Raw genomic sequence first — 20,695 nt, forward strand, 5'->3', positions numbered from 1 at the left:
GCCACACACCAAAGTTCATCGAGTGACATTGGGAATGATCTAGCTTGATAAAGGCAAAGGTCTTACATTGTTAACGATATGGGCTTACTATGCCTTCGCATCACTGCTTCCAACACTGAAAGGTTGGCTCCATTCATGTCGTTGGCGTAATTTGGTACAAGCCCAAAACCCGAATCCTTGAAGTAAACAGCAATATCCGAAAATAAACCCATTGGAGCGATTGCCTTTGCGTGTCCAAACAATCGCAGCCACAAAATTATCTGGGGGCGGAGGAGGTGGTGGCCACCACATCCGGCACTTATCCGCCGCAATTCTCAACATTCGTTTCGGGTTGTGCAACTCTCTCGAAGTCGTCAATTTCAGCCTAATCGAATATAATTGAATGCATAAATACGGAAATAAATCAATTTAATTACAATACAGCCAACAACAGTCATCGCAAATAGTTTACATGCACACAAACACTCGAACCATAAATACGATTATTACATAGTACATCAATGGTAATGTATTGAGAAAACCTCAAAAAGTTGTCGGTTTATATGCTAAATAAATTAATTGCCGGGACAAGTAGGACCACTTGAGGTTTGGCACACTAGAGGGGTATTCGCACTTGTTCGTAAACTATAATTTCTGTGGTGGGAAATCTTAGGTAGTGCTGCTATGCTAACTAAGCTATTAGAAATCGCTGCTAGGATTTAGAATAACATGATTGTTCAAGAAGTTGAAGTCACAGGAATGGTATGCTGGTATGGTATTTATATTTAGCCTACAATTTAAACAAAAATGTAAGTCCAGTTGTAAAACGTTAAAAAAAAGTAAGCGTTATATCCAGCGCTACAAATATCATAATCGGTAACATTCCGGAGAGCCGTATGAGATGATGGTTCTCCAAGTGAATTGAGGTAAATTTTGCTGCCACACCCATTTTTCGATCGCCAATGATTAGGACCTCGAAATCATCGGAAGTGGTGCAATTGGAAATAAAATCTGCGTGAGACTTATCTACATATATGGTTGTAAATGGTTGCCCAGTCACCAGAGCGAATACCCCTAAGTAACTAAATACATATCTACAGATCAGTCGTGTTTAGCTGGTGAGGTGGATGCAAAGCTACAGTGCTTCCGGATAAAAGTCCCGATAAGCGAATCCCTCAATGTACTCCGGCCTGTGGCAGGCGAACAGATGGTGGGGCAACTCCTTGTGGGCGTGCTTCTCCAGTGCCTTGCGCGTCTTTTCCAGGAGCAGGGCCTCGTCAAACTTGACCCGCTGCACGGTGGTCTTCCGCAGGATGGTCTGCACAAACTGTGACCACACGGAGCCCGACTCCTCTTGTCCCAATCCCGAGCCGTTTTCGGCAAGCTTTCCTTTTTGAATTTGTTTCGACTGCTTTGCTTCCTGGCTCGGCTCCTGCTGCTGTGCCTTTGCCGTCATCTGGGCTTGGGTTTGAGTGTAGACTGTGGACGCATCTGCTTTGGGGGCCTGGGAGTCGGCAGTGGCCTCATTCTTCTTGGTCTGCGGAATGTCCTGCATGAGCGTCTGCAAACGGTCCACTGTCTCCGCCATTCGTTTCCGAAAATCCACTATTCGACGGGCGTAGCTGAAGAGGGCTCGCTCGTCCGCCAACTTAAGTGGCCTCTGCCGTGCTTCCTGGCTTACTTCTGCGGCTTCCAATAGTGGGTGAATGCGTACACCGGCCTCCGAAGTGCCACTGAGGTAGATTCGGATAGCAAATTCCTGCATGGCCGTAGTATTGACCATGGCTATGGCATAAGCATTACGTGCTTTCAGAATAACTTCTCTTATATTAGCCAACTGCGGCGAGGACGCATTGGACACTCCCGCATCAATATCTTGTGGATCCATATGCTCCAAGTGAGCCGACTTATCCAGGCTGTCCAACACCTCTGTCAAATGGCTGGGCATCTGGTAACTGTCCGCCTGGAAGGTTAGCAAGCCCAATCCTTGAATCAGTCGGATGTTAGCCACATATTGCTGCTCCAGTTCGTACAGCTGCCAAAGGGACCTCATTCGAGACTCATACTCTTTCTGGGCACCAGTGCCCAGTACACTACTCATATTACCATCGTACAGTTGCAAGCCCCGTATAAAGGCCACATCCATGGTATAGTTGGCCATGAAGGTCCTTACATAGTTAAGAGCCTCGGAGGCGCTTGCGAAATTCTCCCGTCGCTGCGCAAAGAATTCATCCAGATCGCTGACGGTCAACTGGTTTCGTGTCACCACGGTTCTGTGCAGGCTCTCGTTTATCTCCCGCTCCTCGCGTATCTGCTCGAAGTTGCTCACCAGCAGATCGCCGGCGGGCTGGTGAAACTCGTCAAACACCTCGATATCTACGGCCATAGTAGTGGTTGTGCCGGATTGCTCGCGTCCCTGCTCTTTGCCAGATTCCTGCACCTGCTCATTCTCCTGTTCATTCTGATAAAACTCGTGGGTCTCTAAGTGACACTGAGGCACCCACTGCTCCTGAACAGCTACTTGACGCTTTTTGCTCCTCTCCAATATTGCCCGTGGACTAAAGCGCTGTAGATCCAGGGAGGTGTAAATGTCATCGTTATGGGCATGGCAACAGTGGAGGGCTGACATGTCCATGGGATGAGCCTCTGTGTTAAATATGTAGGCCCCGGCCTGTACCACGCACACATCATCCTCGGTGGACAGCAGCTCGCCTCCAGACCCATCGTTGTGCAGGAAGTTTTCCTCGTCAAACAGCAGATAAAGGTACTTGCTTGTTTCCGCCAGGAAGAATGACTCCATGCGATTCTCCTTTTCATGGGTGACAACATTGCGAATCTGGAAAATTAAGAAACCAAATAAATTACAATTACAGTTTAAAATCCTTAAACAGCTTGTTCACAAAACTTCTTACCGTTGCATATCCACATTTGGTTTTGGCACTGAACTCCAAGGTCTCCAACATGTGCTCACCAAACTCCAGGAGGTACTGGTTTCCTGTGGCTCGGTAGAGATACATAGCTGACTCGATCAGCTCCGGTCGCAGGGGGTAGACCTCTCGATTCGGCGATGCTTCTCCAGCAGCGATGTTATAAAACTCTGGCAGGAACCCGTACTTCTTCCAGACTCCAATGTACCTTGAGATGGTGCGCAAGGCCGGCTCCGTGTCGCCAATTATGCTCAGGATGCCGGGCCAAAACGCCTCCAGGGACTGAAAGACGGGAAGGGTGACGTGGCCTTTGTTCATGCCTACCCACACATACCAGTCCTCCTTGCGCATGTACTTATCAATAGCCGCACGAGCCTCGTGAAATAACTCCAATAGTTCCGGACGATTGAGCAGGATAGATGCCTTTACCAGGTATTCAAAAAGCGAATCCACTCCTGCTCCGATTCCAGAGTCTAGGGCGGTCCAACGACCGCTCTGGACGTCGATGTGATTGCCAAAGAGTCCAATCGGCGAGCGATATGCCCATAGAGCATGCACCGCCTGCATAGCAACCTCCTCGTAGATGCTGTTCCCAGTTAACCGGCTCAGGGTGCCAAATTCGATGAGGAATGTCCCCACGCCCGCCGTGCAGGTTACAGAGGTCTCCCCCTTGGGCACGCCATAGCGCAGGTTCACCGTGCCATAGGGCATCCCCGTATTCGTAACAAAGGCTGGCAGCAAACGTCGGGCCACATCCTCCGCTAGTCGTAGCAGAGGTCCCTTGCAGGGCCATCCTTGCTCTAGCTCTACGCCAGCCCGCTTGGAGAGCAGATGCGCGGACAGTAGTCCGCCCACGATACGGATGTTCGTCTCAAACACGGACACGTTGATGTCCCGGTCGAAATCCATTTTTTCCTCGAGCAGTCGGGCCGCCCGGCGGAATTCCGTGAAATTGCCCATGGTGGCCAGTGTGTCCAGGGCGTCAATCAGGGTCAGGGAGTAGCTGCCCCAAGTGTCGTGGCCGTCGCAGGTCAGCGGACGCAGTTCATCGTAGTTGGAGGCGTGGCGTAAGTAACCATCGTAGGCGTGCTGGAACATGCGGCGCACATCCTCCCTGCAAATTGCAGTGCCGGTTTGGATTAGTATGTCCGAGTTAAGCTCTTGCAAAGACCCACCTCAGCTCCAACTTTCTCGCCTTGGAATACTGCTTCTGACCGGTGACACCACCGGTAGGTAGTAGGAGGAGTCCCAAGCAGATGAGGGTGCATGGATAGCCGGTGTTTCGGGTTTGCTGCTTCATCGTGGGACAGTCAATCAATCAGGGCCGCTAATTCAATTATGGGCATGGTCAGTGTTCCATAGCCAGCGTGGATGTGTGGAAGTCAAATGCGGCTACGTTGTCGCAAAATCACAACAAGGGCTGTTTCGGAAGTGGCACCGACCATCGAATACGCTACGCGTTTTCTTTTGGAGAGTGCTTTTAGACAAGCAAAGGGGCGATAGAGCACAAACAAAAGGGCTCCTTTCAGATCACGTACAAAAACGAAAATATTAGCATACACTTTGATGTACGTAAGTAGATAAGTACGTAAATTGTATCCGACACAGCCGCCAACAATCGGATATGCCATGCCGTAGAGTGCAATCAGCTGGTGCTGATCGAAGAACTATCGGAAGGGTGGTCAGATCGCATTTGGATGGTGGCCACCGCTTGTACAGGAATACAACAGTCAAGAACGTCCAAAAAATCAGCGCGGCAGCATTGATGGCGGACTGGAAACATTAAACGGCAATCAACTTAAGATACCAGCAAGTTCGTGCTGAAAAAAATACCGATTGTTTGTGGCTGCTTTGCGCGGCACGCGCGCCTTTTATTCTTTTTTTGCGCCAAGTTGGCAGCACGAATCAGTGTTTTTTTTTGTGGCCATTCAAAAGTGTGTGTTTGTACGGGTAAAAGGTGTTTTAAATTCAAAATATCCAGCGAAACGGCCGCCCGCAATAGAAGCAACTGTACCCAGTGGTAAGTAACTACCTTCTGCTCCTGTTTCACACCCGGACATCCTCCGGATAAGCTGACCAAACAAGTCGCAGCCTTTGTTACGCCTCTGACTGCGGATTGCCTTTCTGCCGATGGGCAGCGATGGTTTCTGTTTCGGTTTTGAAATATACTTGACGGGGGAAAACTCTAAAAGGAGGTCCATTACTCTCCCGCGGAGTCAGTGCATCACGACCCTTTGTACGCCGAGGAAGGCGTCCCTTTAAATGTAATCGCGTATGGTTAATTGTCCGTTGGGCGAAAAGTAACAACATTGTGGGACAAAACGTGCGGGATTGCTTCTGGCTGACCAGAAACCACATCGAACCCGTCCGATTGACCAGTAGACATAAGCGTGTGCCTTTTGGCGACTAGAAATCGTGTTTCCATCCAGTTATTTGCATATTTATAAACAATTAAAGGAAAATATTAAATTTTTGGGCCAGGGCTGTCGCCCCTCGCATGGCATCGATAGCAGAGCGCCCGAAGTTACGGTTGCAACCCTGTCCGCTCACGCAAACCTATCGAAAATTTTTACCCCACGGTCGATAAAATATTTTCGTTGCTTTTTTTCACAGTCGTGTACAAAAAAAAAATATAGGAAATAGCAAGTAAATCGAAAATACAGTGGAGTGTTTTGATCCCGTGGAGTGCAGGTTCCAGCGGAAAGTGTGTGCAACAAATATGAGCAGTACGCAAAAGTGGCCAGCAAAAGCAATAACAAAGTAGCAACAGCAACGCAACGTGTGTGTGTTGTAAGCAATCTGTACAGCGGAAAGGTGTTGGTGTGTTGGTGTGCTCGGGGGGTGGTGTGCGTTTCGCCCGTCCCGTGTCCATAAATTAGAACCGAACCGAATCGAAATCGACATTGAAGTCCGCTGCTCCGCCACCGCGATGTCCGTCGACCAGGATCAATAAGCACCGTCACCACCAGTAGCTGACCATCATTAAGTTCTCCATATCGAGAGCAAGCTGACTCGGGACTCGGAATTGAATACGGATTCGGAATTGGATTTGGAATCGGATTCTATAGCGGAGGAATCACGCGCGGCAGTCAGCCCAATACGGAAAACTGCTGAAAAATGTTAGCTAAATGCCCAGTTATCTACAATTATTGTGGCTTGTCCCTGTGTGCGTGCCTAGTGTGAGGGTGTGTGTGCGTGTGCGTGCGATAGCAGAGGCAAAATCCGCTCAAATTGCGATGCCAAATTGTCGCCCAATTAATTGATCTTTCAATTGGCGACAGCGGGCGCCTTCGCATATTCCCTGTTCGGCACGAAACCCGATATACATATGCATATCCGTGGATCGCTTCTCTGGTTTTGCCACTGTCGCCCACCGCACATATTGTATAACCCTTGTTTATCTTTGGACATTCCAATTCCGAGGTGGAGTGGAGTACAGTGGAGGCTGGCCAAGGTGGACAAACGTACAGTTATGGTGCCGGGGGCTGGAACGAATGTCACCTGTCAGGTGGCCTTATCTTAAGAGTTTTGCAGCTCACTCCGACTGACATATTCACTTACAAGATAGCAGGGGAAAAACCTGTAAAGAATTCACTAACACGATAAAGTCAGATTTCAGAGGATTGATACATAAATCATTATCAGTCCAGATAGCTTGCTCGCAAGACTCCAGTCTGTAGCGTTACCTCTTAATCTGTCCACAAAATTAGGAATTTCTTATCTTATCGTTTACTCTAAGAGAATATTTGAGATGAATTTTTTTAAATACTTTCGTATTTTTAACTGAATTTATTATAGCTCCTCCCATAAATTTTTTTTAGCTGTATAGATTTATATTATTTATTTTATATTTTATATTTATATAGATTTATAGATATGTATAAAAAGTCTCGCCAAAGGTAGAGTTTTTTTCTTCAATCTTTCTTATAATGTTTACACATTGCATAAGTTGTAAATGTAAACCTCGCTTAGTTAGATTTCGCTTCTTGCCAAAGAAAGCGAAAAAGTCTGTTTAAACATTTAACAGGAAATGAGAATCGGAGCTTGTTTAATAAACATTAGGTAACCCAAAGGGGTACCCTTGGGATTCTTCCTTTCCAATAAGAACGCCATATGCATTCAATTCATATTGAATAGGTGTGGGCTGTAGAGCACTAATAGCTGCTTGGAAACGAAGTGAAATAAAATGATAAAGAAAAATCAAAAGTTTAGAAAGACCTTGGGTGAGTAACTGATTAGCAGCTTTCACTGTACCATCCACGCACTCAAACCCGATCCAAACTAAAGTTCTTACGCACACAGGGGCCACCATCCATAATCCGCATCCACTAGGTGGACGTGAGCAAATGTTTACTCAATAACAATTCTTACAGAGCCCGCAGTAGCAGCAAAACCACGATCGCCAGCGGCACGAGCAGGGAGCAGAAGGAAGCCGGCGGAGGAGGAGAAGAAGGAGAGCCACCGCAAAGATTGGGTAAAGCGCACCACAATGGTCAGTACCAATCTGGTGGTGCCTGTGGTGCTGTGGGGACCCACGGCGCCCACGCACTGCATCTCTAGCGTGTTCCTCTCGGACGATCAGTTCACCCTGGTCACTGGCTGCTACGATGGACAGATCTGCCTTTGGCAAGTGGAGCCCACCACCCTTAAGATGTCGCCGCGCTGCCTCTTGGTGGGCCATTCTGCGCCCGTATTGTGCTTAGTACGTGCCTCGCTTCTGCCAGAGAACAACTTCCTGGTCAGCTCGTCTGAGAACGGAGAGATGTGCACCTGGGACCTCACGGACGGCAAGTGCATGGAGGCAGTCAAGCTGCCCCAGGTGCACACCCAAATCCAGAGCTACCACACCGCCAACAGCGAGGATGTGCGCCTCTTTTGCATTGGCTACTATGCCGAAATCATGGTCATGGACCCATTTAGTCTAGAGGTGATCTACGTGCTCAGCTCGAAAGTCAAACCGGATTGGATATCTGCTATTCACGTACTGCGTCCCATGCGTCGCAAGGATGATGTAGTGTTGGCCATCACCACCACCGGAACCGTGAAGGTCTGGACTCTCACGGGTAACGAAAACAAACACGCGGAGCCCATCTACGAGAACGAATCCAAGGAGATACGTTGCCTGAATGCCATCACCATGAATTGCTGCGCCCAGAACCAGCGCACTGTGCTCTTAGTTTGTACCAAATACTGGCAGATCTATGATGCCGGCGACTTCACCGTACTCTGCTCCGTAATTGCTCCGGCAAGGGAACGTTGGCAGGGCGGCGACTTCATCACCTCCGACCGGGTAATGCTCTGGACAGATGAGGGAAAGGGCTACTTGTACAAGCTGCCCGCCAACTGCATTCCCGACAACAAGGAGTTCCACTCAAAGAGTGTCGTCAGAGATGCACCTTATCTCTACTACGTGTTGCAACACGCGGGTGATAAGGTGCTGTCGTGCCCTCCAGCCATGAAGCTGCTTCAAGGCGCCGGTGGTCAGCACAATCTTCTGCGCGGAGACTCCGAGGGATACATCTCTGTGTGGAATGTGCCGGAGGTACCGTTAGACAATATTAGCATATTGCAGGCCAAACAGATGCCGCCACGAGTCCTTAAGCCACACGTGTGCACTTCGTTGGTCGAGGCGTGGTCCATAATGGATCCACCACCCGTGGGCATCCTGGATCAGCTGTCCCGCATCACAGAGTCGCCAGTGAAGCTTACCTCGAGTATCTATCTGCCACAGCAGAGTCGCCTGGTGATCGGACGCGAGGATGGCAGCATTGTCATAGTGCCAGCCACCCAGACAGTGATGATGCAGCTCCTCGTGGGCATAAAGCAGAACTTCAGCGATTGGCCCTCGCATCAGATCCTCTACGGTCATCGAGGCAGGGTCAACTGCCTGCTGTGCCCCTCGATGATTCATTCGCGGTACGAGAAGTCGCATCTACTCTCCGGCGGCATCGATTTTGCCGTGTGTCTGTGGGATCTGTACAGCGGCAGCTTGCTGCATCGGTTTTGCGTGCATGCGGGAGAGATCACACAACTGTTGGTGCCGCCAGAGAGCTGTAGTCCACGGATCCTGAAATGCATATGTTCGGTGGCATCGGACCATTCCGTTACGCTAGTGTCCCTTCAGGAGCGCAAGTGTGTGACTCTGGCAAGCAGACATCTGTTCCCGGTGGTCACCATAAAGTGGCGTCCTCTGGACGATTTTCTAATCGTAGGCTGCTCCGATGGCAGCGTGTACGTGTGGCAAATGGAAACGGGTCATCTCGATCGAGTGCTACACGGGATGCTGGCAGAGGAAGTGCTTTCAGCTTGCGATGAACAGGCGGAGGACGGCGGCTCGGGAGGCGGCGGCGGTGGTTCCAATGGTGCATCTGCCAGCGAGATGGGCATGGCCAATCCTGCAGTGCATTTCTTCCGTGGCCTGAAGTCGCGCAACATGAATGCAATCCGTCACGCTACCCAACGTGGGATTACACAACTCCAGCAACTTCAGGGTCATAACCAAGGAAACTTCGATTTCCTAATGAAGCACCGCAGCAATCCTCTGGTTATCCAGGGTCTTCGCACTAATCCTAAGGATGCGGAGAGCCACATCCTTTTCTTTGACATCGAGGGACTGATCTTCGAATTGCATAGCGAAGAATACGCACAGATGACACCAGCTACTTTGGAATCACTTGGTGTCCACCTGCAGAATCCCAAAGATGGCAAATCGATGCATTTGGATGCCAGCAAGAAGATCGGTGACTTTTTCAACAAGGTGAAAAACAAGGCCGTGGATGTGGAGAAGATCCTGAAGGACAAAGACAAACATGGACTAGTGCAGAAATTCAAGGAGAAAACTGAGATTGTCGAGAAGAAAGTACAGGCCAAGGTGGAGAGTCTGCAAAAGGCAGTGGAGCCGCACGAGGAGCAGCAGGACCTGAAAAGCAAAATCGCTTCCAAGATGGAGGTTACGCACGTTATGGAGGTAGCCCAGTTACTGCTTTCGCTGCTCCATTCCTGGGGCCTGGATCCCCATCTAGACAAGATGTGCGAGACGCGCTTGGGCCTGCTTAGACCCATTGTGCCCATCTCATACGGAGTGCTTTCCAAGGCCGGCTATATGTCTCTGCTGCTGCCCACATGGCAGAACAACTATGCCATACCGCCGGGCATCCAGCTTCCCTCCAGCTCCAAGAAGCGCCCGCTGCCCGAGGAGTTGCAGCGCTTGGAGCATCTCACGGCTGTTTTTACATCCCGCCTGCATTGGGAGCTCAGCACAACGTTGACCACTAACCATATTCTCGCTCTGGTGGCCATGTCCAACACGCTGCTATCGATGAGCGCTGCCTCCTTTCTGCCCGACAGCGAGAAGCACAAGAAGCTGCAGCGCTTGGCCCAGCGCACGGACTCCACATTGAGCAACGAGGAGGAGCGCGAGGAGCTGATGGCCCACCACATCTCCCAGATCAAGCATGCCTGGAGCCTGCTTGCTACCCACCATTGCTTCCTGTTGCCGGACAAAATTGAGGCCCTGGAGCCGAAGAAATTCAAGCGCCCGCAGGTGGAAATGATGGTCAAGCGCTGGCAGCATCACTGCATAGAGATCAGGGAGGCGGCACAGCAGATCCTCTTGGGCGAGCTTACCCGGATGGGCAAGAAGGGCCGCAAGCAGCTAGTCGAGAGCTGGGCACAGTATCTGCCACTCTACACGCACACGGAGCCCATAGTGGGTGCCCAACAGCAGTTGGCCCTGATAAGTCAGCCGGCGGGCGGAGGAGCTGGCTCGGGATCGGGTGGCAATGGAGGGGTGGGCGTCGGAGGCTCCGGAGGCGTTGGTGCCGGGAGTGGTAGCGGTGCAGGCGGCAGCGTTCCTGGAGGAGATGCCCACCAAGATGAAGACTACGAAGAGGAAGAAGAGGAGATTATACGCAAACCATCCAGTTTGTCGGAGCTGAAGCGCAAGCAAACTACGGCAGTAATCCTATTAGGTGTTATAGGAGCAGAATTTGGCCAGGATATATCCCAGGAGTCGCCAAATCACCGTGGAAGTATTAGCTTGGCCACGGGAGCTAATCTAACCAGTGGAGTTGCTGGCGGCGAGCGCCGGAAATCCAGTGTGGTGGAGGGCTTCGGCATAGCCAACAATCTAGCCCGTCTCACCTCAATGGCCCTGGCCCACCTGCTGTACGCGCCACCGTCTCCGAAGCTACCACAATACACGCCACTGCGCCGGGCAGCCATTGATCTGTTGGGTCGGGGATTCACCGTGTGGGAGCCGTATCTGGATGTATCCAAGGTGCTCCTCGGCCTGCTGGAGATATCGTGCGAGGGTAAAGCAGTGCCAAACCTGAACTATAAACTCCCACTTACCCCGCAAGCGGATGCCTGCCGAACCGCCAGGCACGCTCTGCGTTTGATAGCCACTGCTCGGCCGGCGGCGTTCATCACTACGATGGCGCGCGAGGTAGCCAGGTACAATACGATGCAGCAGAACGCGCAGTCCATCAACACGCCGCTCACCCAGTCCGTTCTGCACAAGGCCAAGGGCGAGATTTTGCAGTGCGTTGAGATGCTGATAGACAAGATGCAGTCGGAGATCGCCGGCCTCCTGGTGGAGGTGATGGACATCGCCCTGCACTGCGTGGACGCCAATGAGCTAAAGAGCCGCGGCCTGGCGGAGCTGTGTCCCGCCATCTGCAAGTTTAACCAGATCTCGCACTGCGCCCAAACACGGCGCATCGCCGTGGGCGCCAACAGTGGCAACCTGGCCATCTACGAGCTGCGGCAGAACAAGTGCCAGATGATACCGGCTCACACGCATCCGATCACCTCGCTGGCCTTCTCGCCGGACGGCAAGTACCTGGTCTCGTACTCTTGCGCGGAGAACCGCCTCTCCTTCTGGCAGACCTCAACGGGGATGTTCGGGTTGGGCCAGTCGCAGACGCGCTGTACGAAGGGCTACTCCACGGCCCCCATTCCGGATGTGTCGCGCCTGAACCCGATGCGCCTGGCCAGGCTGGTGTGGATCAACAATCGCACGGTGACACTTATGCTGGCCGACGGCTCCGAGACGCGATTTAATGTCTAAGATGAAGGAGCGATGCGGGATGTATAGCATGTTATTTGGCAATCAGTGCTGGCTTCAGAGCAGCGCTTCGGATGAGCAAAACGAGGAGGACGAGGCGACGGTAGAGCAGGAGGAGCTGGGGAAGCTGGGGGAGCAGAAACGACAAAACAATAATTATTCGAAAATAAAAGTGCGGTTATGTACGGCGTTTCCCAAAATAGTTAAGGTAATGGAAACGAAGAAAAGCTTAGCAACATTAAGTCGAAACAAAAATGAAAACAAAGCTGGGGCAAACGAGAAGCTAAGCGAAGTTAGTTCAAGCGGAAGTTCACAACACATTTTGTTATTTATTTATATACTTACCCTATATATCTGTATCTGTATCTAATCCGTATCTGTATGTATTTTAATGTATAACACGATTTTAATATGCCTCTTATTCCCTTCCCCCTTCTGCGTCCGTTTTAATTTTTAGTGCCTAACTTTTACCCATACTCTTAGAACACGTGTTTCTGTTTCCGTTTCTGTTTGTCGTTAATTTCCCATGCGGAAAAAAGAAAAACTAAATCCAAATATTAACAAGGTAAACAACAATTAACCAACATCTACACGAGTAAAGCAAAGGAAATGAAAAACGAAAAAAAAAAACAAAGAATGAAAAGCTGTTATTATTATTACACAACTATTATTATTACTATTGTATGGTACTATAATTATTATTATTGATATTTGTTATGCCTAATGTATTGTTATATATATATATCTAAAATAAACCTAAACAAATGTATTGAGCAAAGTAACGAAGCGAAAGCCAACCAACCAGAGCAAAAACGAGGAGTAAATAACTAGTGAACGAACAGTTTTTTTTTACACTACATTATAAACATTGTAACTCCCATATATCTTATTCTTTCGATGTTATATTTCTGCTGAAGCCTGTGTAAAAAGTCTTATTGTCCTGCGATGTTGTATGGGCATTCTGTTCATAAAATGCGAGCCACAGAACACAGACAAAGGATGGCGATACTTGAGGCCTAGGAAGCAATCTGGTCAAGTTGTGAACTGGTCAACTGGTCAACTAGTAAACTGGTCAATTGGTAAACTGGTCAACTAGTAAACTGGTCAACTGGTAACCTGTTAACAGAAATGCCTGCAGCTGTACGGGAGAACTACTTATCCTAACTATAGATATAATGCATACTTATATATATACCCAACTGAATTTGCAATATGTGTTCGTTTACGTATCTAATACAACACAGCAAACACACGTGTACTATGTGAGAGAGTTAATTGAATTTGTGCTTTATTTCAATTGCGAATTATGTGGGGACACGAGCATACTTATATACGAGATCCTTCAATCAAAGTATTACACAAACAAAAGAAACGAAGCAACTACAACAATTATGTACGGAGTATACAACAAATAAAGTCAAAGAAACATCTGCAAATCCCTGTTCCCTTGGCTTTCCATTGGTGGGGGCAACGCTTCTGGAGCTGAAGCACATCTGGCATTGTGGGGTAGCAGTCTTGTGCCGCCTGTCTGCTGTAGCTATTTTCGACCCTTTATTATAGTTGCCTAGATTCTTACCTGATAAACTGTGCTCCTTGAATTTCAGCTCTCCGGTCGCCCAGTGAGAATGTCCGTCGCAGTAGCCCACAAAGGTCGAGGCAGGAAGGCAGCACCTTCCGTAGCCGCTTCTGTAATCCGAAGGCAGTCCGCTCTCAGCGAGGGGGATGAGGCCATTGATGTCCGGCCGATGGAGCATGACGATGAGATCAATCGTGATGATCTCGACGGCGACGAAGAGGAGGAGGAGGAGGAGGAGGAGGAGCACGTCGAGGAAGAGGACGACGACGAAGAGCCGGACAGTAACGAGACCAGCGAACCAGAGGAGCAGGTAGAGCCGCCGGCTTTTAGCCTAGCGACACTGGGTCTCCAACGCGTGGGCAGCGCCCCGCCGCCCAAGCCCAAAATCCAGAAGGCACCCATCCTAACCCTAAACGCCCGTGGAATGCCCGCTCGGATACGTAAGAGAAATCGTCTCTTTTACGACGAGAACATCATCAACGATGACAAGCCGCTGCGCATGAGCTTGGCACCCAAGAAAATGCCAGGCAGGCCACCGCTGTCCGCCGGCGGAGGCTCGGCCCAGAAGATCCCGCTCACCCCATCGAAGGTGCTGAAGAAACGCAAGGGAGTGGTATCCCGCTACATGCGTTCCAGTGAGCAGGGATCCAACTCTAATTCGGCCAGCACTGAGCCGCAGCAGTTGGGCAAGCACAAGAAGACGCCATCGAAGAGCCAGTCGATGGGCAGCAAGCTGGGCACTGGAGGACTGAAGACGGGGCGGGGTGCCCATTTCGTTGGAAAGGGTGGCGCTGCAGCGGCGGCGGCTGCAGCGGCCGCCAAGGAGGAAGCCAGCCAAGCCGAGGCTGCAGCGCTGGCGAACAAGCGATTGGGTCAGTCCATTGGCCTAAGGCTGCGCAATCTCCTCAAACTGCCCAAAGCGCACAAGTGGGCCATAGCCGAGTGGTTCTACTCGTACATTGACAAGCCACTGTTCGAATGCCGCGATGAGTTTATCAACCATGTTAACGAGCTGGCACCCAGGCTGGGCACCCGAAGCCTCAATCGCCACGAGTGGGTGAATATTAGGCGGAGGATGGGCAGGCCGCGGCGCTGCTCCGCCAACTTTTTCAGTGAGGAGCGCAAGGAGTTGGACCGCAAACGTCAGCTGATGCGAACCCTGCAATCGCGGAAACCAGGCGAGTTCAAGGACTCTATGCTGTTGTCGGGCATGCCGGAGAAGATACCGATGCCACTGCCGCTGGGCACCAAGGTCACTGCCAGATTAAGAACTCCCCAGGACGGGATATTTGCGGGCACAGTGGCCGCCTACGACTCACTGAACGCCATGTACCGAGTGACCTTCGAACGACCCGGCTTGGGCACCCATGCCATCCCAGATTACGAGATTGTGTCGGAGAACTTTCACGAGATGCTGCCGCTGCACAGCTTCACCAAAGACTTCCGGCCGAACCTGATGAGCGTCTATCAAACGAATAATCTCGGCTTCACAACCAATCTGGGCTTCACGGCAAATCTTACCAACAACTATCTGCAGAAGAAGGAAAAGGGAGTCGGCGGTGCAGGAGCGGCAGCGGGAGCGGGAGCGGGATCATACTACTCCAGACCGCAGAAGCACCTTGTCAGCAATAATGCGGCTGCGCGAAATGCGCTCAGCATGAAGCTGAACAAGAGTGATCCCCTGCTGGGTCAGGATTCGGTGGGCGAGAGCCCCATACGACAGCAGTTGGCGCGGCACCACGCTTACCCCAGCTCGCTGCTGGAGCATCTGGTGCGCCTGGAGAAGTACATTGCGGTAAAGGCGGATCGAATCCAGCGGCTAAACAAAATGAACGCCAGCGCCGAGCTGGCCATGGGCGATATGATAAGTCAGGACGAGAATGGTGATCGCCATCGCCGACAGATTGCCGACAACTTCCAGCGGCAGTATGCCTTCAATATCGTGTCCATCGAGCGCATCAACGGCGAGCTCATGTTCGAACTCACCAAGGTGCAGGAGATGTCCTCCAGCCTGACACGCAATCCCAATGTCCAGGCCATGATTTCGCCAACATATTTGCGCGAAGAGTGCCGAGCCAAGGCGTCGCAAACGGTCGACGACATAAACAAGGGGATGGTAAAAAATACGCGGATGATAAAGCTGCTGAAGAACCTCACCACGCTGCTGATCGTAACCCAGAATCTCGGCGGCGACTGCGATGTGAGCGAGGTTAACAAGGTGCTCGAAGGCTGCCTCGAGGAAGTACGCAGCAATCTTTTCTGCAGCGAGAACAGCGAGGTGTTCCAGAAGAGTGTCCAGGTGCGACTGGAGTACATAGCCATGGATATTAGCAGAAGTTTGGAGGAGAGCAGCTTGAATCGCGTGGCGGATGGCAACGATGATATCAAATCGCTGAAATCCGAGGAGGAGATGGATGAGAACCATGTACAGGATCACAAGCATGGGGAGGATGAGGAGCCCGCCGCAGACACCTCCAAGACGAAAGCTAAAGGCAGGCCAAAAGAGGCTGAAGCGAAGAAGGGCCACAATAACCAGCACACGGACACAGACACAGAGAAGGAAGAGAAGCTAGAATCCGACGGGTCGGAAAATGCAGAGTATGTTAACCAGCAGCGACCAGACGATGATCAGGACACAGAGGAGCAGCACCTGGACCGCGAGGAGCAGTCACTCAATCCGGCTGTGACCGAGGACACGCAGATCACCATCGAGTCGATGAAGGAATCCGATGAGGAGTTTCAATCGGCCGCCGAAACCGAGGAGGACGATATGGTCGGCTTGGGGCCCCTGATCATGGAGGGAGAAGAGGAAGAGCGGTTTGTGTACGAGAAGGAACTGTAGAGGATTACCCGATGGCAAATTATGCATCTTTCTGGACGTTAGCCTAGGAACATGATTAAGTAAAAAGTTTTGAATAACGCGTTGCAATAGGAAAAGTAACAAAACAATCCGCATAGCTTTCTGACTCTATCGTTTTTTTTTTTTTAAATAACTGCGACTTTGTAGGAAAGTGTATTTACAAATTCAAAGAAAGCATTGGTACTTTGAAATGTTTTTAAGTATGGCATTGACTTTGTAAGAATTTATGAAAGTCTTAAATAAACAGGACAAAAAAAGTGACGGTTTTTCATTGGCTTGTGCGCAAATCCCTCTTTATTTAGGACTGGAATGCCATGACCTCCCAGATGATTCCAAGGCTTGAATGCCATTCGATAGGGAATTTTATTACGAGTTCAATATTTAGTTTAAAAAACAGTACTCTTTTGGTCAGCAAATTATCCCAGCTAATTTAAAATTTAAAAATCAGGATTAAAGAAAAACTATGTACATCCCGGGGGTGTAAAACCATAACTTGGTCAAACAGCTTCACACAGCCATAAAAAATACTGTTTTGAACAGCTAGTGATCCCAACTAACGATCCCTATCACTTTCCTGCTGATTTTGAAAGAATAATTTTTTTCCAAAAATTTTGCATTTCTTGTAAGGGGCAACATCATAATTTTTTGCGAAAAATGGCCAAAATTCAACATTTTAAACCTTGAATGCTATTCGATGGCAAATTTTATAGCGAATTCAACGAGGTATGACATTCCACAATCAGACGAATATTTTAGCTGCTGTGAACAAAAAACTGATAATATTTAATCAAAAAATCAGGTTTAAAGAAAAACTGTACATCCCGGGGGTGTAAAACCATAACTTGGTCGAACAGCTTCACACAGCCATAAAAATTACTGTTTTGAACAGCTAGTGATCCCAACTAACGATCCCTATCACTTTCCTGCTGATTTTGAAAGAATAATTTTTTTCCAAAAATTTTGCATTTCTTGTTAGGGGCAACATCATAATTTTTTGCGAAAAATGGCCAAAATTCAACATTTTAAACCTTGAATGCTATTCGATGGCAAATTTTATAGCGAATTCAACGAGGTATGACATTCCACAATCAGACCAATATTTTAGCTGCTGTGAACAAAAAACTGATAATTTTTAATCAAAAAATCAGGTTTAAAGAAAAACTATGTACATCGCATTTTTGTAAGGGGTAACATCATAATTTTTTGCGAAAAATGGCCAAAATTCAACATTTTAAACCTTGAATGCTATTCGATGGCAAATTTTATAGCGAATTCAACGAGGTATGACATTCCACAATCAGACCAATATTTTAGCTGCTGTGAACAAAAAACTGATCATTTTAAATCAAAAATTCAGGTTTAAAGAAAAACTATGTACATCGCATTTTTGTAAGGGGTAACATCATAATTTTTTGCGAAAAATGGCCAAAATTCAACATTTTAAACCTTGAATGCTATTCGATGGCAAATTTTATAGCGAATTCAACGAGGTATGACATTCCACAATCAGACCAATATTTTAGCTGCTGTGAACAAAAAACTGATCATTTTCAATCAAAAAATCAGGATTAAAGAAAAACTATGTACATCGCATTTTTGTAAGGGGTAACATAATTTTTTGCGAAAAATGGCCAAAATTCAACATTTTAAACCTTGAATGCTATTCGATGGCAAATTTTATAGCGAATTCAACGAGGTATGACATTCTACAATCAGACCAATATTTTAGCTGCTGTGAACAAAAAACTGATAATTTTTAATCAAAAATTCAGGTTTAAAGAAAAACTATGTACATCGCATTTTTGTAAGGGGTAACATCATAATTTTTTGCGAAAAATGGCCAAAATTCAACATTTTAAACCTTGAATGCTATTCGATGGCAAATTTTATAGCGAATTCAACGAGGTATGACATTCCACAATCAGACCAATATTTTAGCTGCTGTGAACAAAAAACTGATCATTTTCAATCAAAAAATCAGGTTTAAAGAAAAACTATGTACATCGCATTTTTGTAAGGGGTAACATAATTTTTTGCGAAAAATGGCCAAAATTCAACATTTTAAACCTTGAATGCTATTCGATGGCAAATTTTATAGCGAATTCAACGAGGTATGACATTCCACAATCAGACCAATATTTTAGCTGCTGTGAACAAAAAACTGATAATATTTAATCAAAAAATCAGGATTAAAGAAAAACTATGTACATCCCGGGGGTGTAAAACCATAACTTGGTCAAACAGCTTCACACAGCCATAAAAATTACTGTTTTGAACAGCTAGTGATCCCAACTAACGATCCCTATCACTTTCCTGCTGATTTTGAAAGAATAATTTTTTTCCAAAAATTTTGCATTTCTTGTAAGGGGCAACATCATAATTTTTTGCGAAAAATGGCCAAAATTCAACATTTTAAACCTTGAATGCTATTCGATGGCAAATTTTATAGCGAATTCAACGAGGTATGACATTCCACAAACTGACCAATATTTTAGCTGCTGTGAACAAAAAACTGATAATTTTTAATCAAAAAATCAGGTTTAAAGAAAAACTATGTACATCGCATTTTTGTAAGGGGTAACATCATAATTTTTTGCGAAAAATGGCCAAAATTCAACATTTTAAACCTTGAATGCTATTCGATGGCAAATTTTATAGCGAATTCAACGAGGTATGACATTCCACAATCAGACCAATATTTTAGCTGCTGTGAACAAAAAACTGATCATTTTCAATCAAAAAATCAGGATTAAAGAAAAACTATGTACATCGCATTTTTGTAAGGGGTAACATAATTTTTTGCGAAAAATGGCCAAAATTCAACATTTTAAACCTTGAATGCTATTCGATGGCAAATTTTATAGCGAATTCAACGAGGTATGACATTCCACAATCAGACCAATATTTTAGCTGCTGTGAACAAAAAACTGATAATATTTAATCAAAAAATCAGGTTTAAAGAAAAACTATGTACATCGCATTTTTGTAAGGGGTAACATCATAATTTTTTGCGAAAAATGGCCAAAATTCAACATTTTAAACCTTGAATGCTATTCGATGGCAAATTTTATAGCGAATTCAACGAGGTATGACATTCCACAATCAGACCAATATTTTAGCTGCTGTGAACAAAAAACTGATAATTTTTAATCAAAAAATCAGGTTTAAAGAAAAACTATGTACATCGCATTTTTGTAAGGGGTAACATCATAATTTTTTGCGAAAAATGGCCAAAATTCAACATTTTAAACCTTGAATGCTATTCGATGGCAAATTTTATAGCGAATTCAACGAGGTATGACATTCCACAATCAGACCAATATTTTAGCTGCTGTGAACAAAAAACTGATCATTTTCAATCAAAAAATCAGGATTAAAGAAAAACTATGTACATCGCATTTTTGTAAGGGGTAACATCATAATTTTTTGCGAAAAATGGCCAAAATTCAACATTTTAAACCTTGAATGCTATTCGATGGCAAATTTTATAGCGAATTCAACGAGGTATTACATTCCACAATCAGACCAATATTTTAGCTGCTGTGAACAAAAAACTGATAATATTTAATCAAAAAATCAGGATTAAAGAAAAACTATGTACATCCCGGGGGTGTAAAACCATAACTTGGTCAAACAGCTTCACACAGCCATAAAAATTACTGTTTTGAACAGCTAGTGATCCCAACTAACGATCCCTATCACTTTCCTGCTGATTTTGAAAGAATAATTTTTTTCCAAAAATTTTGCATTTCTTGTAAGGGGCAACATCATAATTTTTTGCGAAAAATGGCCAAAATTCAACATTTTAAACCTTGAATGCTATTCGATGGCAAATTTTATAGCGAATTCAACGAGGTATGACATTCCACAATCAGACCAATATTTTAGCTGCTGTGAACAAAAAACTGATAATTTTTAATCAAAAAATCAGGTTTAAAGAAAAACTATGTACATCGCATTTTTGTAAGGGGTAACATCATAATTTTTTGCGAAAAATGGCCAAAATTCAACATTTTAAACCTTGAATGCTATTCGATGGCAAATTTTATAAGGAATTCAACGAGGTATGACATTCCACAATCAGACCAATATTTTAGCTGCTGTGAACAAAAAACTGATCATTTTAAATCAAAAATTCAGGTTTAAAGAAAAACTATGTACATCGCATTTTTGTAAGGGGTAACATCATAATTTTTTGCGAAAAATGGCCAAAATTCAACATTTTAAACCTTGAATGCTATTCGATGGCAAATTTTATAGCGAATTCAACGAGGTATGACATTCCA

General features: G+C 46.8%; 3 protein-coding genes across 3 annotated transcripts; 2 read left to right on the forward strand and 1 right to left on the reverse strand.

The window, feature by feature from the left end:
- Positions 1 to 328: 328 nt before the first annotated feature.
- Positions 329 to 4,689, reverse strand: LOC6555655 (ER degradation-enhancing alpha-mannosidase-like protein 2). The gene is made up of 3 exons (XM_001982532.3): positions 4,082 to 4,689; positions 2,892 to 4,020; positions 329 to 2,815 (listed from the first exon to the last, which is right to left on the reverse strand). The coding sequence occupies exons 1-3, from the start codon at positions 4,204 to 4,206 to the stop codon at positions 1,115 to 1,117; spliced, it is 2,955 nt and encodes a 984-aa protein (XP_001982568.1). The 5' UTR covers positions 4,207 to 4,689; the 3' UTR covers positions 329 to 1,114.
- Positions 4,690 to 4,844: 155 nt separating this feature from the next.
- LOC6555657 (protein lin-9 homolog) lies at positions 4,845 to 16,670 on the forward strand. The gene is made up of 2 exons (XM_026982456.1): positions 4,845 to 4,926; positions 13,578 to 16,670. Exon 2 carries the CDS (start codon positions 13,599 to 13,601, stop codon positions 16,389 to 16,391), a length of 2,793 nt encoding a protein of 930 aa, XP_026838257.1. The 5' UTR covers positions 4,845 to 4,926; positions 13,578 to 13,598; the 3' UTR covers positions 16,392 to 16,670.
- Positions 4,936 to 13,415, forward strand: LOC6555656 (WD repeat-containing protein 7). The gene is made up of 2 exons (XM_001982533.3): positions 4,936 to 6,025; positions 7,280 to 13,415. The coding sequence occupies exon 2, from the start codon at positions 7,396 to 7,398 to the stop codon at positions 11,974 to 11,976; it is 4,581 nt and encodes a 1,526-aa protein (XP_001982569.2). The 5' UTR covers positions 4,936 to 6,025; positions 7,280 to 7,395; the 3' UTR covers positions 11,977 to 13,415.
- Positions 16,671 to 20,695: the final 4,025 nt, after the last annotated feature.

This window comes from Drosophila erecta, unplaced genomic scaffold, assembly GCF_003286155.1.
Source record: "Drosophila erecta strain 14021-0224.00,06,07 unplaced genomic scaffold, DereRS2 tig00000126-arrow-pilon, whole genome shotgun sequence".
Classification (NCBI taxonomy): domain Eukaryota; kingdom Metazoa; phylum Arthropoda; class Insecta; order Diptera; family Drosophilidae; genus Drosophila; species Drosophila erecta.